The sequence below is a fragment of the Pseudonaja textilis genome, chromosome 1 (genome assembly GCF_049901715.1).
Source record: "Pseudonaja textilis isolate UNSWEBS1 chromosome 1, rPseTex1.2, whole genome shotgun sequence".
Classification (NCBI taxonomy): Eukaryota; Metazoa; Chordata; class Lepidosauria; order Squamata; family Elapidae; genus Pseudonaja; species Pseudonaja textilis.
Genome location: NC_141990.1, coordinates 64,984,911 through 65,000,208, shown reverse-complemented (window position 1 = coordinate 65,000,208; position 15,298 = coordinate 64,984,911). Strand labels below are relative to the sequence as shown.

The window sequence follows — 15,298 nt, the reverse complement described above, 5'->3', positions numbered from 1 at the left end:
AAAGTTAACAAGAGAATGTGGGAAAACATGCATGCAGTTATAGCCAGTGAGTGGTCTTGTTTTGACCCAGCCTTAGCAGAAGAAACAAGACTCCTTGTCATGAAAAACTTCTTTTACCTTTTGTGAATTAATTGCATTCACCCACCGAAAAGTCCAGGCAAGAGTCCTTCAAAGAATTAAGTGCAGTAACGGAATGCCCTCCATTCCCTCAAATCATTAGGAATTGGAAAAAAAGGGGGGGGGGGCACTGTGACATTACTTTATAATGAAATGTTTTACCTATCCATTAGCTATAATCTTATATTTAAAATGTAATTAATTCCAAAGGTTTTAACATGGTTAAATCACTAAGAGCAGGAGTTTAATGGAGTGTGTGCTTTTTTTTTTATAGGCACACAAGAGCAATATTTATATATTTTTTCATTAGTTGTGCTGTTTCCTTCACACATTAGTTATCTTATTCTCATTTTTTGTTTTTAGCCTTATTCATATTTTGAAAACTTAACAGTTATGATTGAAGTGTCCAATAAATTTCAAAAAGAGCAATGAATTGATTACCAATATATGTATTTATAGAAATAAGATGTGATAATTTTCCAACAGTGCATAAACAGTAGTTGAATATGAATATATTATTCTTCCCTATTTCTGCAAAACACACCAAATACTATACCAGAGCAGCCATACTTTTAGAGTAGAAAAGTAATATATCCTGATAAATATCTTATTATGGAATTTTCCTTGCATGTTGCATTAGAATTAACCTCTGAGTTCCATTGCACTTATGCTCAATAAACTATAGGCCAGAATATACTTTTGGTATTACTTATTCTCACCTGTGAATTTTCCAAGGGTACCTAAACTAGATGAGGTCTCAAATAACAAAATGTGTTTGTGATGTAAACTCTAGCCTTTTTGTATTTATATCCTGGTGAAGAATCATGACACCTTGATACACATTTCATAATTTATATAAGGTATTTTATTAAATAATTCAATTAATGGTCTGTACATGAGAATTTTTGGTTTTGCAGGATTTATGTATCAGACAATGATTCATGTTTTTAGTACAGAACATAGCAATCAATTGTCAATCTCCAGATGAAATTAATTCCTGTCTTCAAACTGTGCTTTATTCTTTAACAGATACGCCGCTAAAAATTCAATAGGGTTTATAGGCCTGAAAAGAAAAAAGAAAAATAATAGCTAAAAAATAAAAAGTTCTTTTGACTTCAATTAACTTATGGAGTTAATATGAAAGTTAAAGCAATTCAAATTCATAATTGTTCATTGTAAATACTGAATCTATAGAACATATGATTTAGTTTAAAAGAAAATACTTTCTTCACTCCAGATTGCCAAACATTTTATGATACAACCAGCCACTAAAGTATATGGAATAAATCATGATGTTACAGGCCTTGCTGATTTATTAATTTAAGTCAGAACTTCAATTTAATGTATAATTCGTGGTTTTGTTCTCACTTGATCATGTCAAAACATGTCAATGCAGCCATCTTAACAAATCAAAAATTCCTTGAGATTCCCAGACCTAGCAGAGGGCCACATGGTTTTTAACATCAGTTTTCTCAACCGTTTTATCAAGAATATTGGTGATGTCTTTGATTTGTATTTAATATTTAAATATTGTATTAAGTATTAATATTTTATTATCTGTAAAGTCAAAAAGATATATCTTTTTCAGCTGAGGGCTTTGTGCTAGCTCTTTGAAATTCTTCTCTGGACAAGGAGAGGACTTGAGATTACCCACAAGTGCTCAAGACAGTTGCTCTTCATGAGAAGACTTCAAAATAGTGTTCTCTAGTGGGTTTAAAGGTCTGAGAAAGGAGGGAATAACCATCTTGTTCAAACAGTAATTGATGCCTTTACTTTCTTTTAAAATCACTTTGGAAATAGCTTGTTAACTGCTTTTCAGCTATTAGGAATCCTTGGATTGACAGGTTCTATAGTAGTGGGTGAATTTTCTTCAACGCTTAGTAAAAGATCCAGAAATTAATTTTAAGAGTATCTGCCTCTATAAATGGACCTTGTTTAAAAGACATTATGGAAGAGGAACAAGTATTACCTGACAAGATTGAGACTGATCTGAAAGCAAATTTAAAAATGACAGGCTGCAAGAACATGATAAAAAGATACTACACTGGCCATATAAAAAATACAGCTGATGCCTTAATTAAAAAAAAATACAAACAAGAAATCAAGAGAGTGATCTGGATAATTTTATATATAAAACTTACCTCTCCTTTGCAAGGATTGCAAGGCCTTGTAATAAGATAGGGACAACTGTCTGATCCAGATATGCACGTGTAGGTAATGACTGAAGGTCCACTTTCTGCTTTGATGTTTTTTCTGCCCCCGTTTTCTCATTTTCCACTATCCGCTTAAAATTATAAACATATGCTTTGTGAAGATTTCTATCCCATCTCTAATTGAAATTCAAATTTCTTAATTAAATTACAGTTTCCAGGAATTCCTCTTGTGGTATTTAGAATGAGTAGGACCAAAAATGTGGAAGGTTGTTAATCTCTAGCATTTTTGAGGTTTTAAGGAACAAATTTAATGCCCTAAAATTTGGAGAACCATAAGTCTCCCATGACCACCCAATTAAAACTTCTGAATCTGCACCCATATGTCCTTCAAGTTGTAATATTCTTCTGAATGTTACAGAGCCCCAAGCAACAAAGCTGAACATACTTATGCCTTTATTCAATAAATTTATAGGGGTGATTGAAGTGTTGTTCTACCAAAGTATACATATGAATATGCAAATGTATTCCAATGACTTGGGTGGCCAATCCAGAATCCCATAGGTATATGACTCTTTAGAACTCCTTGAACTGTAACATCTGAAATTCACTACTGCAATTTTCTGGCATCAAGCAGAACTTAAAATAGGCTTAGCATAATTTCAAAAATATCATAAATGCATCATAAGCACTCCCCAAGCAATGGGGCGGGTGGGGGGGTTTAGATTTTCATCTCTAACAATATATTAAGTATCTCTCTACCTAATTTGCACCATCACAAAGCAACCAACCAAAGCTTTTTACAAGGCAATTATAAAAACTACTTTCATCAAAAAATTTTTTACACAAACGTAATAGACACCTCTCTAATTTTCAGTACAGTATCATAATCTCTGACCCAATATTCAATCAAATGTTCTAATACATAACATACATGAGGGTCCATTCAGCAACTTCATTCAGTACCTTATCCGAAATTATACACCCAGAACAGTGTATCATTAATTTCAGTTAGAAATAATCCATGTTCAATTACCTCTACATTTTCCGTAAGGCCATATTCCGCATGTGGATTTTCTGGAACCTGTAAAGCAATACACGAGCATAAAATAACAAGAAAGGAATATTTGTCTTTTTGGAAAATAAGAATGTTAAAGAATTATTATTACAGTTGCTGGTTTAAGCCTTACCTGTGGCTGTCCCTCGATAATCTGTTCGGTATCCATGACGTACAGAAGTTAAAATAGTCTGAGAGAACTTTTTTAAAAAAATAATTGATTATACAAGTTAATACATTGAGACATACAAGGATAGCATCCTGAACTTCAAAGGATATTTTGAGACAGGGCATTGTGCTACTCTCCCAGATTCCAAGTACCTTTTATATTAAGCCAGTAAAGCAAAACTTCTTAAGCATACGATATTTAAAGTGATTTCACGGCTTCGATGGGGTTATCAAAATTACCCGGGGGCCATAGACTAAGGAGGAACTAATCCCAGAATTAGAAAGCCCGCGGATGAGATGTATATTTATTAATTCTAAAGGAAGCCCGATTGATTTCAAGTAAGCGGAGATCGGATGGCAGCTTTTACTGGGCGCCCTCACAAAAAAGCCGGTTTTTATTTGCAGTTAAAATCAATCATGGAGGAAAGAAGTCGCTGCGGGATGTACCCTTGCCCTAAGGCTTCAAAGCGCCTGTATTCCTCTTATGGTAACTTACCCTTCGTCAACTAAATTCGGTTCAAGAAACGGCCCGTCGCGGAGCAACAAGGAAAACAACCGTCCGTTACCAGTCGTAAAAAGATATTGGTTGTCGTACAATGTTGTGCCATGGACTAGGAAGGATGTCGCACTTCACGGGCCACCGATTTTTTTTTTTTTTGGCTTATTTGTGCGCCTGCGTAATAATGAAATGTCTCCTCCCCCAGGCGCTGCGTCGAGCGAGTGGAGGCTGTTGGGAAGATGGTTTGAGCCGTGTGAAATGCGGGCTGTGCATCCTCGAAATTAAAATGGTGTTTAGTCACATAATTGATCAGGGTTAAAGCATCCTTATTTTCAGACGTTTGCTATAAATTTGACAATCGACAGAAAAGAAGCTATCACCTCAAAGACCTCACTACGAAGCAGAATTGGGTTCTGAATTAAGTACGGATTCGGGTTTTTTCGATAGGCTTCTTTAACTTACAAGCGTTCAGTGTTTTCCCTGCTTAGAAAAACTCACATGGGAAAAGGTGGGGCTATCGGAACTGGGCAGCTAGAGTCCAGTCGACTTGACGTTTTCTGTATATTTGCTGTCTTATAATGATAGTTGGATTGTTGCATACCAGCTCTCCACATTGAAAATTTGAAGAGTCCTTATGTAGATTCTGACGTTTACAGAAGCAATTTATGTGTTATAAACAGCTTGATCCCAAATGAATTCTAAAATGCAAAATTACTGTAAAGTAACATCTACTATCTTCATAAAATTATTACTTAGCACATGCCACTGTTCAGTGAGGTGCCAACTAGGAGGACACACTATTAAATATTTAACTCATCAGCTCTTTTCCGCTGGCTGCAGAACCAGAATGGTACTTTTTGTCTTCAAAGGATAATTCATAGTTGAGAGAAGAGTACTGTATTTCTGGTAAGGAGAGCAGAAAGCAAGTTTCCAGCTTCTTTGGGTGGGTGGAGTAGGATTGATCATTGTATGAAATCCCTTGGAAAGAAAGAGTACAGTTTTCTACTCCTTCCCTGATTTATTGCACAATTCAGAATATATGAGAGCACTAATATGTTGCAAGATTTGATAAACACTTTTTACTATTAAGCCACCATCACTTTATGCTTCTTGGAATGAGATTAATTACAACATATAATTGGGGACATGATATCAAAGTTGGAAGGAATGAGGATTTATTGTAGTTCTTTGATGCAACCTCCTATGAATTGCAGAAAATCCTAAGAAGCTTGTGCCTGCAGCTTATGCTTGGTAAAATACAATACACTAAGCTGGAATCTATTTTATTTGATTTTAGTTTAGTGCATTGGATAGACTTGGCCAAATGAGATTTATTCATTGTAGCAAGCTTATTCCTTTTCAGCCTTTCAAGATAGGCCAGGTCCAGGAATACATAACACAAGGAGTACTTTATTTTTATAGGACATAATATCAGTCTTGAAATCCTGCAAGAGTATCTCTCTGCTTTCTTTATTCCAAACAGAATCAAGGCAGGATTATCTTCAGTTTATTTCTCACCCTTCTGAATTGTTAATTGTTTAATGTTCTTGCATTTCTTCTTCAAGGTTACCTCCATACTCCTCTTGGCTTATGTGAACCAGGCATTGTTCATTAGTAGTACTAACTGAATCAAGGGAGGAAAATACTGGGATGCAGTAGTGAAAATATAATCCTATAGTGTAGAAAGCTCAAGGGGTCTGTGTGACAGATTGCCATCTTTTCTCTTTCTCATTCTAGCCATGTATATTTAAAAGTTTTATTAAGTTCAATGGTTTACAGAAAATTGGATTTGCAACAAGTTTTAAGAGGGAGGTGATAAAAATATAATTTTGTGCATCAGAATGAAGTTTAGTCAAAAGTAAAGTGTGCCATATTTAAAAGCAGTTTGAGAATAATTGCCCTATTGAAGGTGTTTCTATCACTACAGGTGTTTAAGATGTGTTGATAGATTTAAGAAAAACAGGAACTACAAGATGTTGAATCTGACTGCATCTTGTGGCAGCATGGTTTTATAGTAAGAAACAACAGATGAACCTTCACCTTCATACTTGTGATACATGATGTAAATTTGCCTTTTTACCCCATGAGTGATATGTGTTCCTAGCACTGCACTCTTCTGGATAGAGAACTCTGCTATTGGAGGTAATCTTCCAGCCCAGGAATTACAGCTTGAGTGCTCCTACCACCACTGGGACCACTTTGGCCTTTACTTTCCACGTCCTTCGGGTCCCAGTACTTGTCCAATTTCTCATGCACCTTATTCCTGATGTTGCTGTTATTCGGTGCTGCTACATTTGTCACTGCTGCAGCATATATAGAGTAGCTTCAGAGACAGTTCAAATACATAGCGGCAGAGTATAAGATGCAGGCAGGAGCAGCATACACTGAACAGCATAAACAAGTAGCACTGTATTCAGGAACATCTGCACAATGTATGGATGAGACCAGGGTGTCAAACTCAATCTCATTGAGGGCCGCATCAGGTTTGTGTTTGCCCTGTGGGGGGGAGGCATGGCCGGGGGGGGGGGGCATGGCCAGTTCAATGTCACTCATGTCACTGGTGCCTGTGCTGGTCTGAGCACTCTGCCAACAAAAACGGGCTCCTAAGCTTTCTGTAACCCCCTGCCAGCGAAAACAGAACTCAGGAGGGCCACAGGCAGCCCTCCAAGCTCCATTTTCATTGGCAGAGGCACTGTGGGCTGGTCTTTTGTTGTTTCCAGGGTAGCCCCGTGGGCCAGATCGGTCCCCAGGCCTTGAGTTTGACAACCCTGGACTAGAGCCTTCCAAGTCCAGATGGGAGTTTCTACAGAAGGTCATGGAGAATAACAGGGCTAAAATCCTGTGGGACTTCCAAATCCAGATGGACAAGCAGATACTAGCCAATCTACCAGATATTGTGGTAATAGACAAGAATCAGAAGTGGTGATGAAAAATGTAGCAGTACCAACTGCTGTACAGTAGCTATTTCTATAGTACCTGGAAGTAGCATAGCAGTAACATAACTATACAAAACTGGAGATATGGGTTGTCTGTACTAAACAGGCTAAACCCTTATTTTATCTCCGCACTACTGAGAATTTTAGGCTTAACTTTTTAATAGGAAATATATTAGCATTTTAACATGGCATCCATGCCTTTTTGAAATCAAATGTTTCAGCTAATGCCACTTTTTAAATCTGCAAAATAACCTACTCATAAACTATAAACTAACTTATTCATAAACTAAACAAGAGAGCATATTCTGAACGTATTCCTTTAACACATTTGCAAGTTTTAAGGAAAATATAAACCTAACTGGAAAAAGAAATAATGCAACTTATAAATTTACCATTTGTTGAATGTATCGAGAATCAATGTTTTCTGTTGTTCTGTTGGAAGAATTATCCTTCTGGGTTCAGTTTCAAGTGGGGAAAAAGACTCTGGAAACATGGAGGCTGTTTGGAAAGATGGTTTAATGGTGGACAGGATCATATGCCTTGGAGCTCCTTGGTGAAAAGGGAAGAGATGCTGAGAGACCCTTGGTTTTATGCCCTGTTGGGATTTGAATTTGAGCATGTATTCTGATTGGTTTCAGATTCCCATGGGGCCATACAGGGGCAACTCTGTAGGCTGTCCTGAGTCCCAGGCTTGGTTGAGCCTTGCTGGATGATATAATGAAAGGGCTTTGGGCAATTCCTATTATAGCTGTACCTGGAGATCTTTGTTACGTAAAATAGACTGGCCTAGGCCAGAGTAATGGTCCATTAGCAAAGTGGAGGGCTGAGTTTCTACTTTTCTTTTTAGGGGAAATATTCTGCCTTTTTAATATTTCCTAGGATATTTTATTTTTCTAGGAGAGGGGTGAGTGCTAACCTCCTACATTCTATTGTCACATGTAATCAATGTATTTTATTGATTGCTTTCATATGCATTGCATATTCGTAATGTATGATTTGTTTCTGTACCCTATGAAAATACTTCACTCTCCCTTAATACTTTTTGCTTGCAAAAGCCATTTTGCAAAGGTAGTAAGCAAAGTTCAGGCAAACTCAGCACCTGACGTAATCCAGACCACATCTGGAATACTATATATGTTAACCTAAAGTGAAAGAAAAGAAAAGCAAAGTAGCCTAAAATTAAGGATAAGGCGAAATAGGAATTATATTTGCTACATTTACAAATGCTTTTTTAAAACAATGATACACTGACCAAACCATAATGGCATAGCTCACATAATAACACTAAAATGCCTGGAATGCACTACCTGACTCTTGTTACATCCTCTAACCCCCACTCTAACCTCAAAACTAACCACTATTGACCTCACCCCATTCCTAAGAGGTCTGTAAGTGCACCATCGTGCCTACCATCCCTGACCTATTGTCCCCATTTATTCGTACCTATTTTCTGTATAAACTCATGTTTATACTTATGTCTATTATCTTGTAAGTGATTGACAAATAAATAATAAATACAATCCCAATCCTTCATCTTTCAATATTAAGCCGAAAGCAACCACATTTAGTATTTATTGGGATGTGCAAATCAGGCCATGGAGTTCGGTGCAACGTATATTATATGCCTTAGTTTACAGCAAGCGAGAGGCAACTCTTGCTGATTTTGAAAACGTAAAAGGGGCTTATAAAGCAACCACATTTCTAGGATCATCTGATGACATCTGACAAGACACCACGAGGAAAAACATTCTGACTCCTATTAGGCAAGCGTTCTTTAACGACATTACCCAGATTGCATCGCTCTCACACAAAGGGCGAACTTCCTAACGTGGAGCGGAACCGAAACTTCCGATATTCCTGTGAAAAGAAGCATTGGGCTCCGGCGTCGATCGCCCTAGATAACTAACAATAGACCTCCGAAAGGAGCTTACGGGGTTTCTTATTCAGAAAGGCTCGCTACGTAGACTTTTGCGTCCGCGCGTGTGAGAGATAGCGGGGTTGAGCAAAAAAAGGGGCGTAGCCTCCGCTATGGCAGGCCCTCGCAGGTGGTTGTTGTCAGTCCCTGGCAGCGGGTTATGGCTACGGTGGTGATGAATGAATTCTCCAGGAGGGAGAGGGAAGAAAAAGGGCTTAAGCGCCTCCAGCTCCCCGACTCGGGCCGCCGGAGCCTCCCCTGCATCCGCGGCCGGTCCGGCTTCCGCCCCACACCGCCAACAGGCGGCGGTGGCTTCTCCTCACAAGCGGAATCTCTACTATTTCTCGTACCCGCTTTTCGCCGTCTTCGCGCTGCTTCGTTTTCTCGCCTTCCAGCTCGGGCTGCTCTTCGCCTGGCTGTGCGAGCGCCTCTCCCGCGGCGGGGCGTTGATGGCCGCCGCCAAGGGCACCAGCCGGGCAGGCGATGCGCCCGAGTCGGTACGAACCTGTCACAAGCGCGCCTTCGAGTGCATCTCCACGGCTCTGCGCATCGACGAAGACGAGGCGGGTAAGCTAAGTCGGGGAGGAGAGCGGACAGGGCCGACGGACGGGCTAGCTTGCCCGAGGAGACCGCGGGAAGGCGGCGAGGTTCGCCGGCTGTTCGGGAAAGCTTTCCTTTTTCGCCTTCCTTTCGTCTCGAAGCAGGCTCCGTTTTCTGCTTCGTCATAGCCTCCGTTTTCCCCTCAGGCTCGCGGCGAAGCGACAGCCGGCATTGCCGCTATATTAGGGCCGAACACCTGCTTGTCGCCTAACATGGCTGTGCCTTAAGAGCTGCTTCGCTTGCGGGAGCGACTCGCCCCTTAAGAGAGCGAGGCGAAGGGGGCTGAGGAGGATGGAGCTCGCATCGGGATTTTGAGTGCCAGCAGCGATGGTCAACGCTTTAACAAACAGCCTTAAACTGGGGTGGATAGGTGGGGGTAGAGATGCTCTTGTTTACAGGTGTATAACGGGAAGGGACGAGATTGCCGAGGCAGAGAAGACCCACGTTTACAACCACAGCAGCAGTAAAAGGGTTCCTCTGCATGAAAGATGTTGATAGGAAGGGCTTGTGGGTGGAGCCCGTCTAAGGGGAGGCTTTGTTGTGAGTCTGAAAGAGACTTTGTGCTACAGTATTGGATTAAGTCTCTTTGTTCTCTAGGTTCAGGTTGCGTTTTATTCATGCAATCTCTTCTGTAGTGACTCTACAGCTTACATGTTTATGGTGTTATATTATTTCTCTGGCTACCACGTTTTTTGTTTTTTTAAGATAGGGCTGCCTTTCAATTGATTTTGAATTCCTGGCAACTAACTGCCTGGATAAATCTCTGCAGTTTTCTTGGCAAACAGTTTTGGACGTGATTTGCCGTTTTTCTCCTCACCTAGCCCTGACAGAGAGGCTGGCCCAAGGTCACCCACCTACAATAGTTTCATACCTAAAGTGGGACTACTACTGCCTAATTATAGCCTGATGCCTTAATCGCTAAACCAAACTGGCTCTATGGTTATTATGGAAGAGAACAATAAATCCTGTTGAATGGTGACTTCTGGAGGCAAATGATCCAAAATGGCATTTTCCTTAGGGTTGGCTTGCTGTTTAGCAGTAATTTAAGCAGGAGTATGTTAATATTAGGAGGAGTGTGGATGGTACAAGTTGTGTCTTGTCAGTTGCAAACTGTCAATAATTAATAGCTTGCTGACTGTAAAGTTTTGAGGCAGAGCTAAACCCATTGATAGAAGTGCTTAAATATCTATACTTTGCAGATGTGTAGATTTTGTGAGATATGTTGCTAGAAATCTTATTGAAATAGAAGAAACTAGATGTGTTAATTTTGATCAGCACCACTATCTTGATTAGATCTATTCATCTTTGCCTTCTGTAAAATATATTCAAGGCAGTTCATAACACACAAAATGGAAGGAATAATGGTTAATTAACACTTGTTGTGCCTACTTTTTTGAAAGTGAGACAGTGCAAGTTATATTTGTTGGAAAATATATACAGCTACCTTACACTGAATTAGACCATTAGTTAATTATTGTCCAGTTGTAATATACTTGAAAGCCAAGAATTTTTCAAACAAAAATCTGCCATATCATTGTTACCTAAGATTTTAAAAACTGAAAATGCCAGATATTTAACCAGCATACATACTTGTGCTAGTAAATGTAGAAATGTTCTATTAATGACAGTAATTGTTTTACTTAATTTTTTAGTTTTATATCTGTTAAAAAAATTAAAACTTGCTTTTAGAAGTTGATGCAAATTTCTGCTCTGCTGTCCTCTTTCTATTCTGCAACAATAGTATGTATGCAGCAGAAGATTTACTTCAGTTAATTCTACATAGTACCATAGGGTGAAATATTTTTTATTAAATATTAACAGCAGTAATGATTTTCCCTGTCTCTTTGGCTGTGGTTGCATGACATACAGGCCTACAATACATATTTTAACTTTGTTCATATTTAACCACTGTGGTTAGTTTATGGTAAATTGAGTAAACCATGATTAACTTTGGGTTAGGATATAATCACTAGCATACTTGGATCTATATTTCTGTGTGGAGAAACTGTGGTTTACTCTTGCAATGATGTTTGATTTTTTTACTAAGCATGTGTCTCACTCATAAATGCTACTTATAAAGAGATTAAAGATAATTACAGACACAAGTGTAAATTTGGTGTTAGGATACTTCTAACCCATCAGATTTGATTTCTCTTATTCTAATAGCTCTGGTTGCCCTTTAATTCTTGAACTAAAGTCAAGAAAAAGAAAAATACATCTGAGAGCTCTGCACATATTCCTCATGTTTTAGGACAAGGTGCTAGCTATACAGTGGCTTCTGAATGCTAGCAATGAAAACACAACTGTGTTTTATTTAATATAATATTTCTTGTAATATACAAGCTAACAGAAGTAAGAAAAACATATAAATTTAACAATAACAAAAAGTAATATATAAATTAAGATTAAAAATACTGCCTAATGCATATATATCCCACTATTGAAATGACTGTTCATCCATATTCACCTATATTTAGCAACAAATCTAGTGAGAACAATATGTCATTTGGTTCCCAAATAATCAAATTGAATATTTTGTAAAGTATAAAATGTCTTCATACTTCTATTTTAGGCATGTGTGGAAAAAGTTCTGAATTATTGATTTCATTAACATATTAAAAACTTTCATAACATACATAAATTATATGGTACTGCCTATCTCTGGTATTTTCTGCCTACTTGGTATATTCAGCCAGAGGGGATATACAGTCTAGTTCCCTCAATTACATGTCATCTTGAGGAAGCATGCCTTTTATGTCACAACCCATGTCCTCTGGAATAGGATCCAAGTAGAGAGATATATAGTGTCAACTCTTTTGATGACCATTAAGACCTACCTCCATTCTCAAATCCAGTGCTAGAGTGTTTATAAAAACACTGATGGGTTTTTAACTATTATAATTGACCTGTTTGGGCTGTTACGTTTTTAACACTATTAATTGTATTTTTCATATGCTGTAAATCACCCAGAACAGGTGGCTGCAATACATTTGTTATGATTGGTAATAGTAATAATGAAATAAAATTGCCTCTGAAATCGGAGAGAAAATATACAAAAATTGTTTTAATGAAGACTTTATAACTACAGATAGAAAACTAAGACATTGTGACCTGTGTTCCAAATAAATTATCTTACTCCATAATTTGTTAATAATCCCTTCAGTGATAAGATAATTGTATTTGCATTACTAACCATAGCTTATAGGTTTTTTTTCAAAATATTACTTTAATTATTGTACAACAATGCTTGTGGCTTGCAGCTGTCATTTCTGAGTGTTCTTTTATAGAACGGTTGGGGTCAAGTTGAGTTGTTCCCTCTCCCCCGCTCCATTGATTAACCAATACTGGCAAATATAGGGGAAAAGATTCAGGAAGTATAATTATCTACAGATTCAATTCCACTCACATCTTGTTTTTCTGGAAGATTATTATAGTACACTACTCTAAACTGCTATTATAGCCTAAGCATGTCTTACATACCAGGTGAGAGTATTGTGAATTAATGTAACAGTGGTGTCTTGGCTTAATTTGTGAGAGGGAGAAATATAAAAACGGTATTGCTTCATAAAAAATAGGAGGGCTATGTTTATTAGATTAATGTTCATCTATTTTCTCAAGAATTGAAAAAACTAATGGCATAATATTTTCCCACATAAAAATATCCTTTAAGGTAAACTTAACTCATGACATTTTAGTGACTTTAGTGTATTTAGATTACATTGCCTTTCACTGATTCTGATGTAATTCTAGTCTGATGTAGTCATTATGCCACTATTATTTACTTGTTTTTAAAATAATAAATTTAACATGTCTCAGTTAAATCCATACCTATAATAAGGTACAGAACACTTTACCCTAGATGTAATTGTCTGCTAAAATGTTGTGCATTTTTAAATCTGCCATTTCTCCAAATATTTTGATCTTCCTTGTAACATATTCAATGTTCTCAAGCAGGTCTTGCACAATTAATACTAAATCATCAGCAAATGCACATAGTTTGTAATTGTGCACTTTAATTTGTAGTCCTTTTGCTCTGTTACCTTGTTTAATATCTCTATTTAACAGTTCCAATACTAGAATAAATAATATTCCTTTCTGGATTTCACATGGTTTTGTCAAATCTCTATTCGTCATTATCCAAGCTTTCTGGAGTTTATATAGATGGACTTCAGACTTATGCCTATAGTGAGATTTGGGACAGGACAATTTACCTTAGATGTAATTGTCTACTAAAATGCTGTGAATTGAACAGATCTTGTTTGCAAAATTAGCATTTACCTTTTATCAGCAAACTACAGAAGGATCACATTTACTCTAAAGTATTTTTTTCCTGCATATCTTTGTTTTAATAAGAGAAAGTTACTTAAATTTCTCAATGTTTGTCTAAGACTAGTTGGAATAGTTGTGTTTATATTTTCTTTCAAATTTTGGTTATTGTGGTACAGATACTTATGCTTTGTATAGTGTCTGGTATGCTTTCACAATAAAATAATAGAACTCACTTTTTTCAGCAGGACAAAAGGAACAGGCTGTTGAATGGTATAGAAAGGGAATCGAAGAACTCGAGAAAGGAATAGCTATATTAGTTATTGGTCAAGGTAAGTTCATTTTTAGTGTTATATAAAGGAGAAAAGCTGTCAACATGGTTTGAAAATTCTCAATAGACAGTTTGGAAGAAAAAAATACTGAAATTTATAAAATCCCCCCCAAAATAATGTACTACCCAATTATAATAAATAAGCATTCTAGTGATCTCAGTTACATTCAAATAAAATGCACCCCTTTTAATAAAGTGGCATACTGGTCCCTTAGCACAGTTTAGATACAAAAAAGATGTTTAAATGTTACAGGAGAGGTGCCTAGTTATGCTGTTTGAGCAGTTTATTCCAGGTTCTGCTGTATATAGAATCACTGAGAAGGCCTGCTGTCTAGTCCACATTTTTCTCATATCACACCAAGGCATGACCTTCAACAAACATATAAATATGAAGATTTCAAGTTGATGAAAAGTAAGGTTAGACCTGCACTTGAAGGCAAAATTAGCATGTAAAGTTTTCTTCAGTGTTGGAAATAAACTTTCTCTTTTCAGTGATTACAGAGTAAACTGTTATTAAAGTAAGCGTTCAAGAGTTACTAAATGATAGTCTTTATTATTTTTGTTAATATTCCTCTGTACAATAAATTTGAATTATTCCAGATTCTAGATGTGTTAAATTATTAGTACATCTCTATTGAGATGTCAATCTTAATCAGAATTGAACTAAATTCAGAGATGTTGATCTTTATTTCATTCAAGATTGAAGAACTTTTGACCCCCCATATGTTGGACTATAACTCCTTTTAATTCTAACTATAATAACCTGTGCTTAGAAATTATTACAATTGTAGTTCAACATCATTTGATTGCTATCATTAACTTTCTCATCACTGATTTAATTATCAGGAGCTTTAGTCTTTAGGAATTCCATTAAGAAGTTGTTGTATTTGGTACTATGTATAACTAATCCTCACTTAATCATGGCAATTGGAATAAGAATTTCCATTGCTAAGCAATAATGGTTGTAAAGCACTATGTCCTGTGACTGCATCACTTGGCAATTCCAGCAATCTTGGTTGCTGTCATTAAGCAAGGATCACAGATTGTTAAGTGAGGACCTCATGTGTCCACAGCTTGTGACTTCCTGCCAACTTCCAACAGGCAAAGTCAATGAGGAAGATGGTAGGAAATCTCACATCCCATATTGCTTATGGGTGGATGAGGAGTACAACCAGTTGGGGGTAGGTAGCTGCTATTTTATAAGTCCACTGGGTAGGTGGGTTTCCAGAATGTAAGAGAATGCCCTAGTAGCTGTTGTG

General features: G+C 37.3%; 2 protein-coding genes across 6 annotated transcripts in view; one reads left to right on the top strand and one right to left on the bottom strand.

Annotated features, from left to right (window-relative positions):
* Positions 1–959: 959 nt before the first annotated feature.
* DPY30 (dpy-30 histone methyltransferase complex regulatory subunit) lies at positions 960–4,219 on the bottom strand. 2 transcript variants are annotated; one of them, XM_026695454.2, is made up of 5 exons: positions 3,989–4,219; positions 3,458–3,524; positions 3,304–3,351; positions 2,259–2,401; positions 960–1,180 (listed from the first exon to the last, which is right to left on the bottom strand). In XM_026695454.2, exons 2-5 carry the CDS (start codon positions 3,491–3,493, stop codon positions 1,108–1,110), a joined length of 300 nt encoding a protein of 99 aa, XP_026551239.1. In that variant the 5' UTR covers positions 3,494–3,524; positions 3,989–4,219; the 3' UTR covers positions 960–1,107. The 2 variants fall into 2 exon arrangements, with proteins under 2 accessions (XP_026551239.1, XP_087792543.1); XM_087936417.1 differs by having other exon boundaries at positions 3,458–3,515; positions 3,989–4,112.
* A 3,607-nt stretch (positions 4,220–7,826) lies between these two features.
* The window catches only part of SPAST (spastin), a 40,682-nt gene continuing 33,210 nt past the window's right edge, over positions 7,827–15,298 (top strand). For 2 of the 4 annotated variants that reach the window (XM_026695458.2, XM_026695456.2), the window contains exons 1-2: positions 7,827–9,409; positions 13,957–14,040. In XM_026695458.2, the coding sequence (XP_026551243.1) occupies positions 9,022–9,409; positions 13,957–14,040 (472 nt within the window). In that variant the 5' untranslated portion in view covers positions 7,827–9,021. Of the gene's footprint in view, positions 9,410–13,953; positions 14,041–15,298 lie in introns of all 4 variants that reach the window. The other 2 variants (XM_026695457.2, XM_026695455.2) reach the window with 1 other exon arrangement.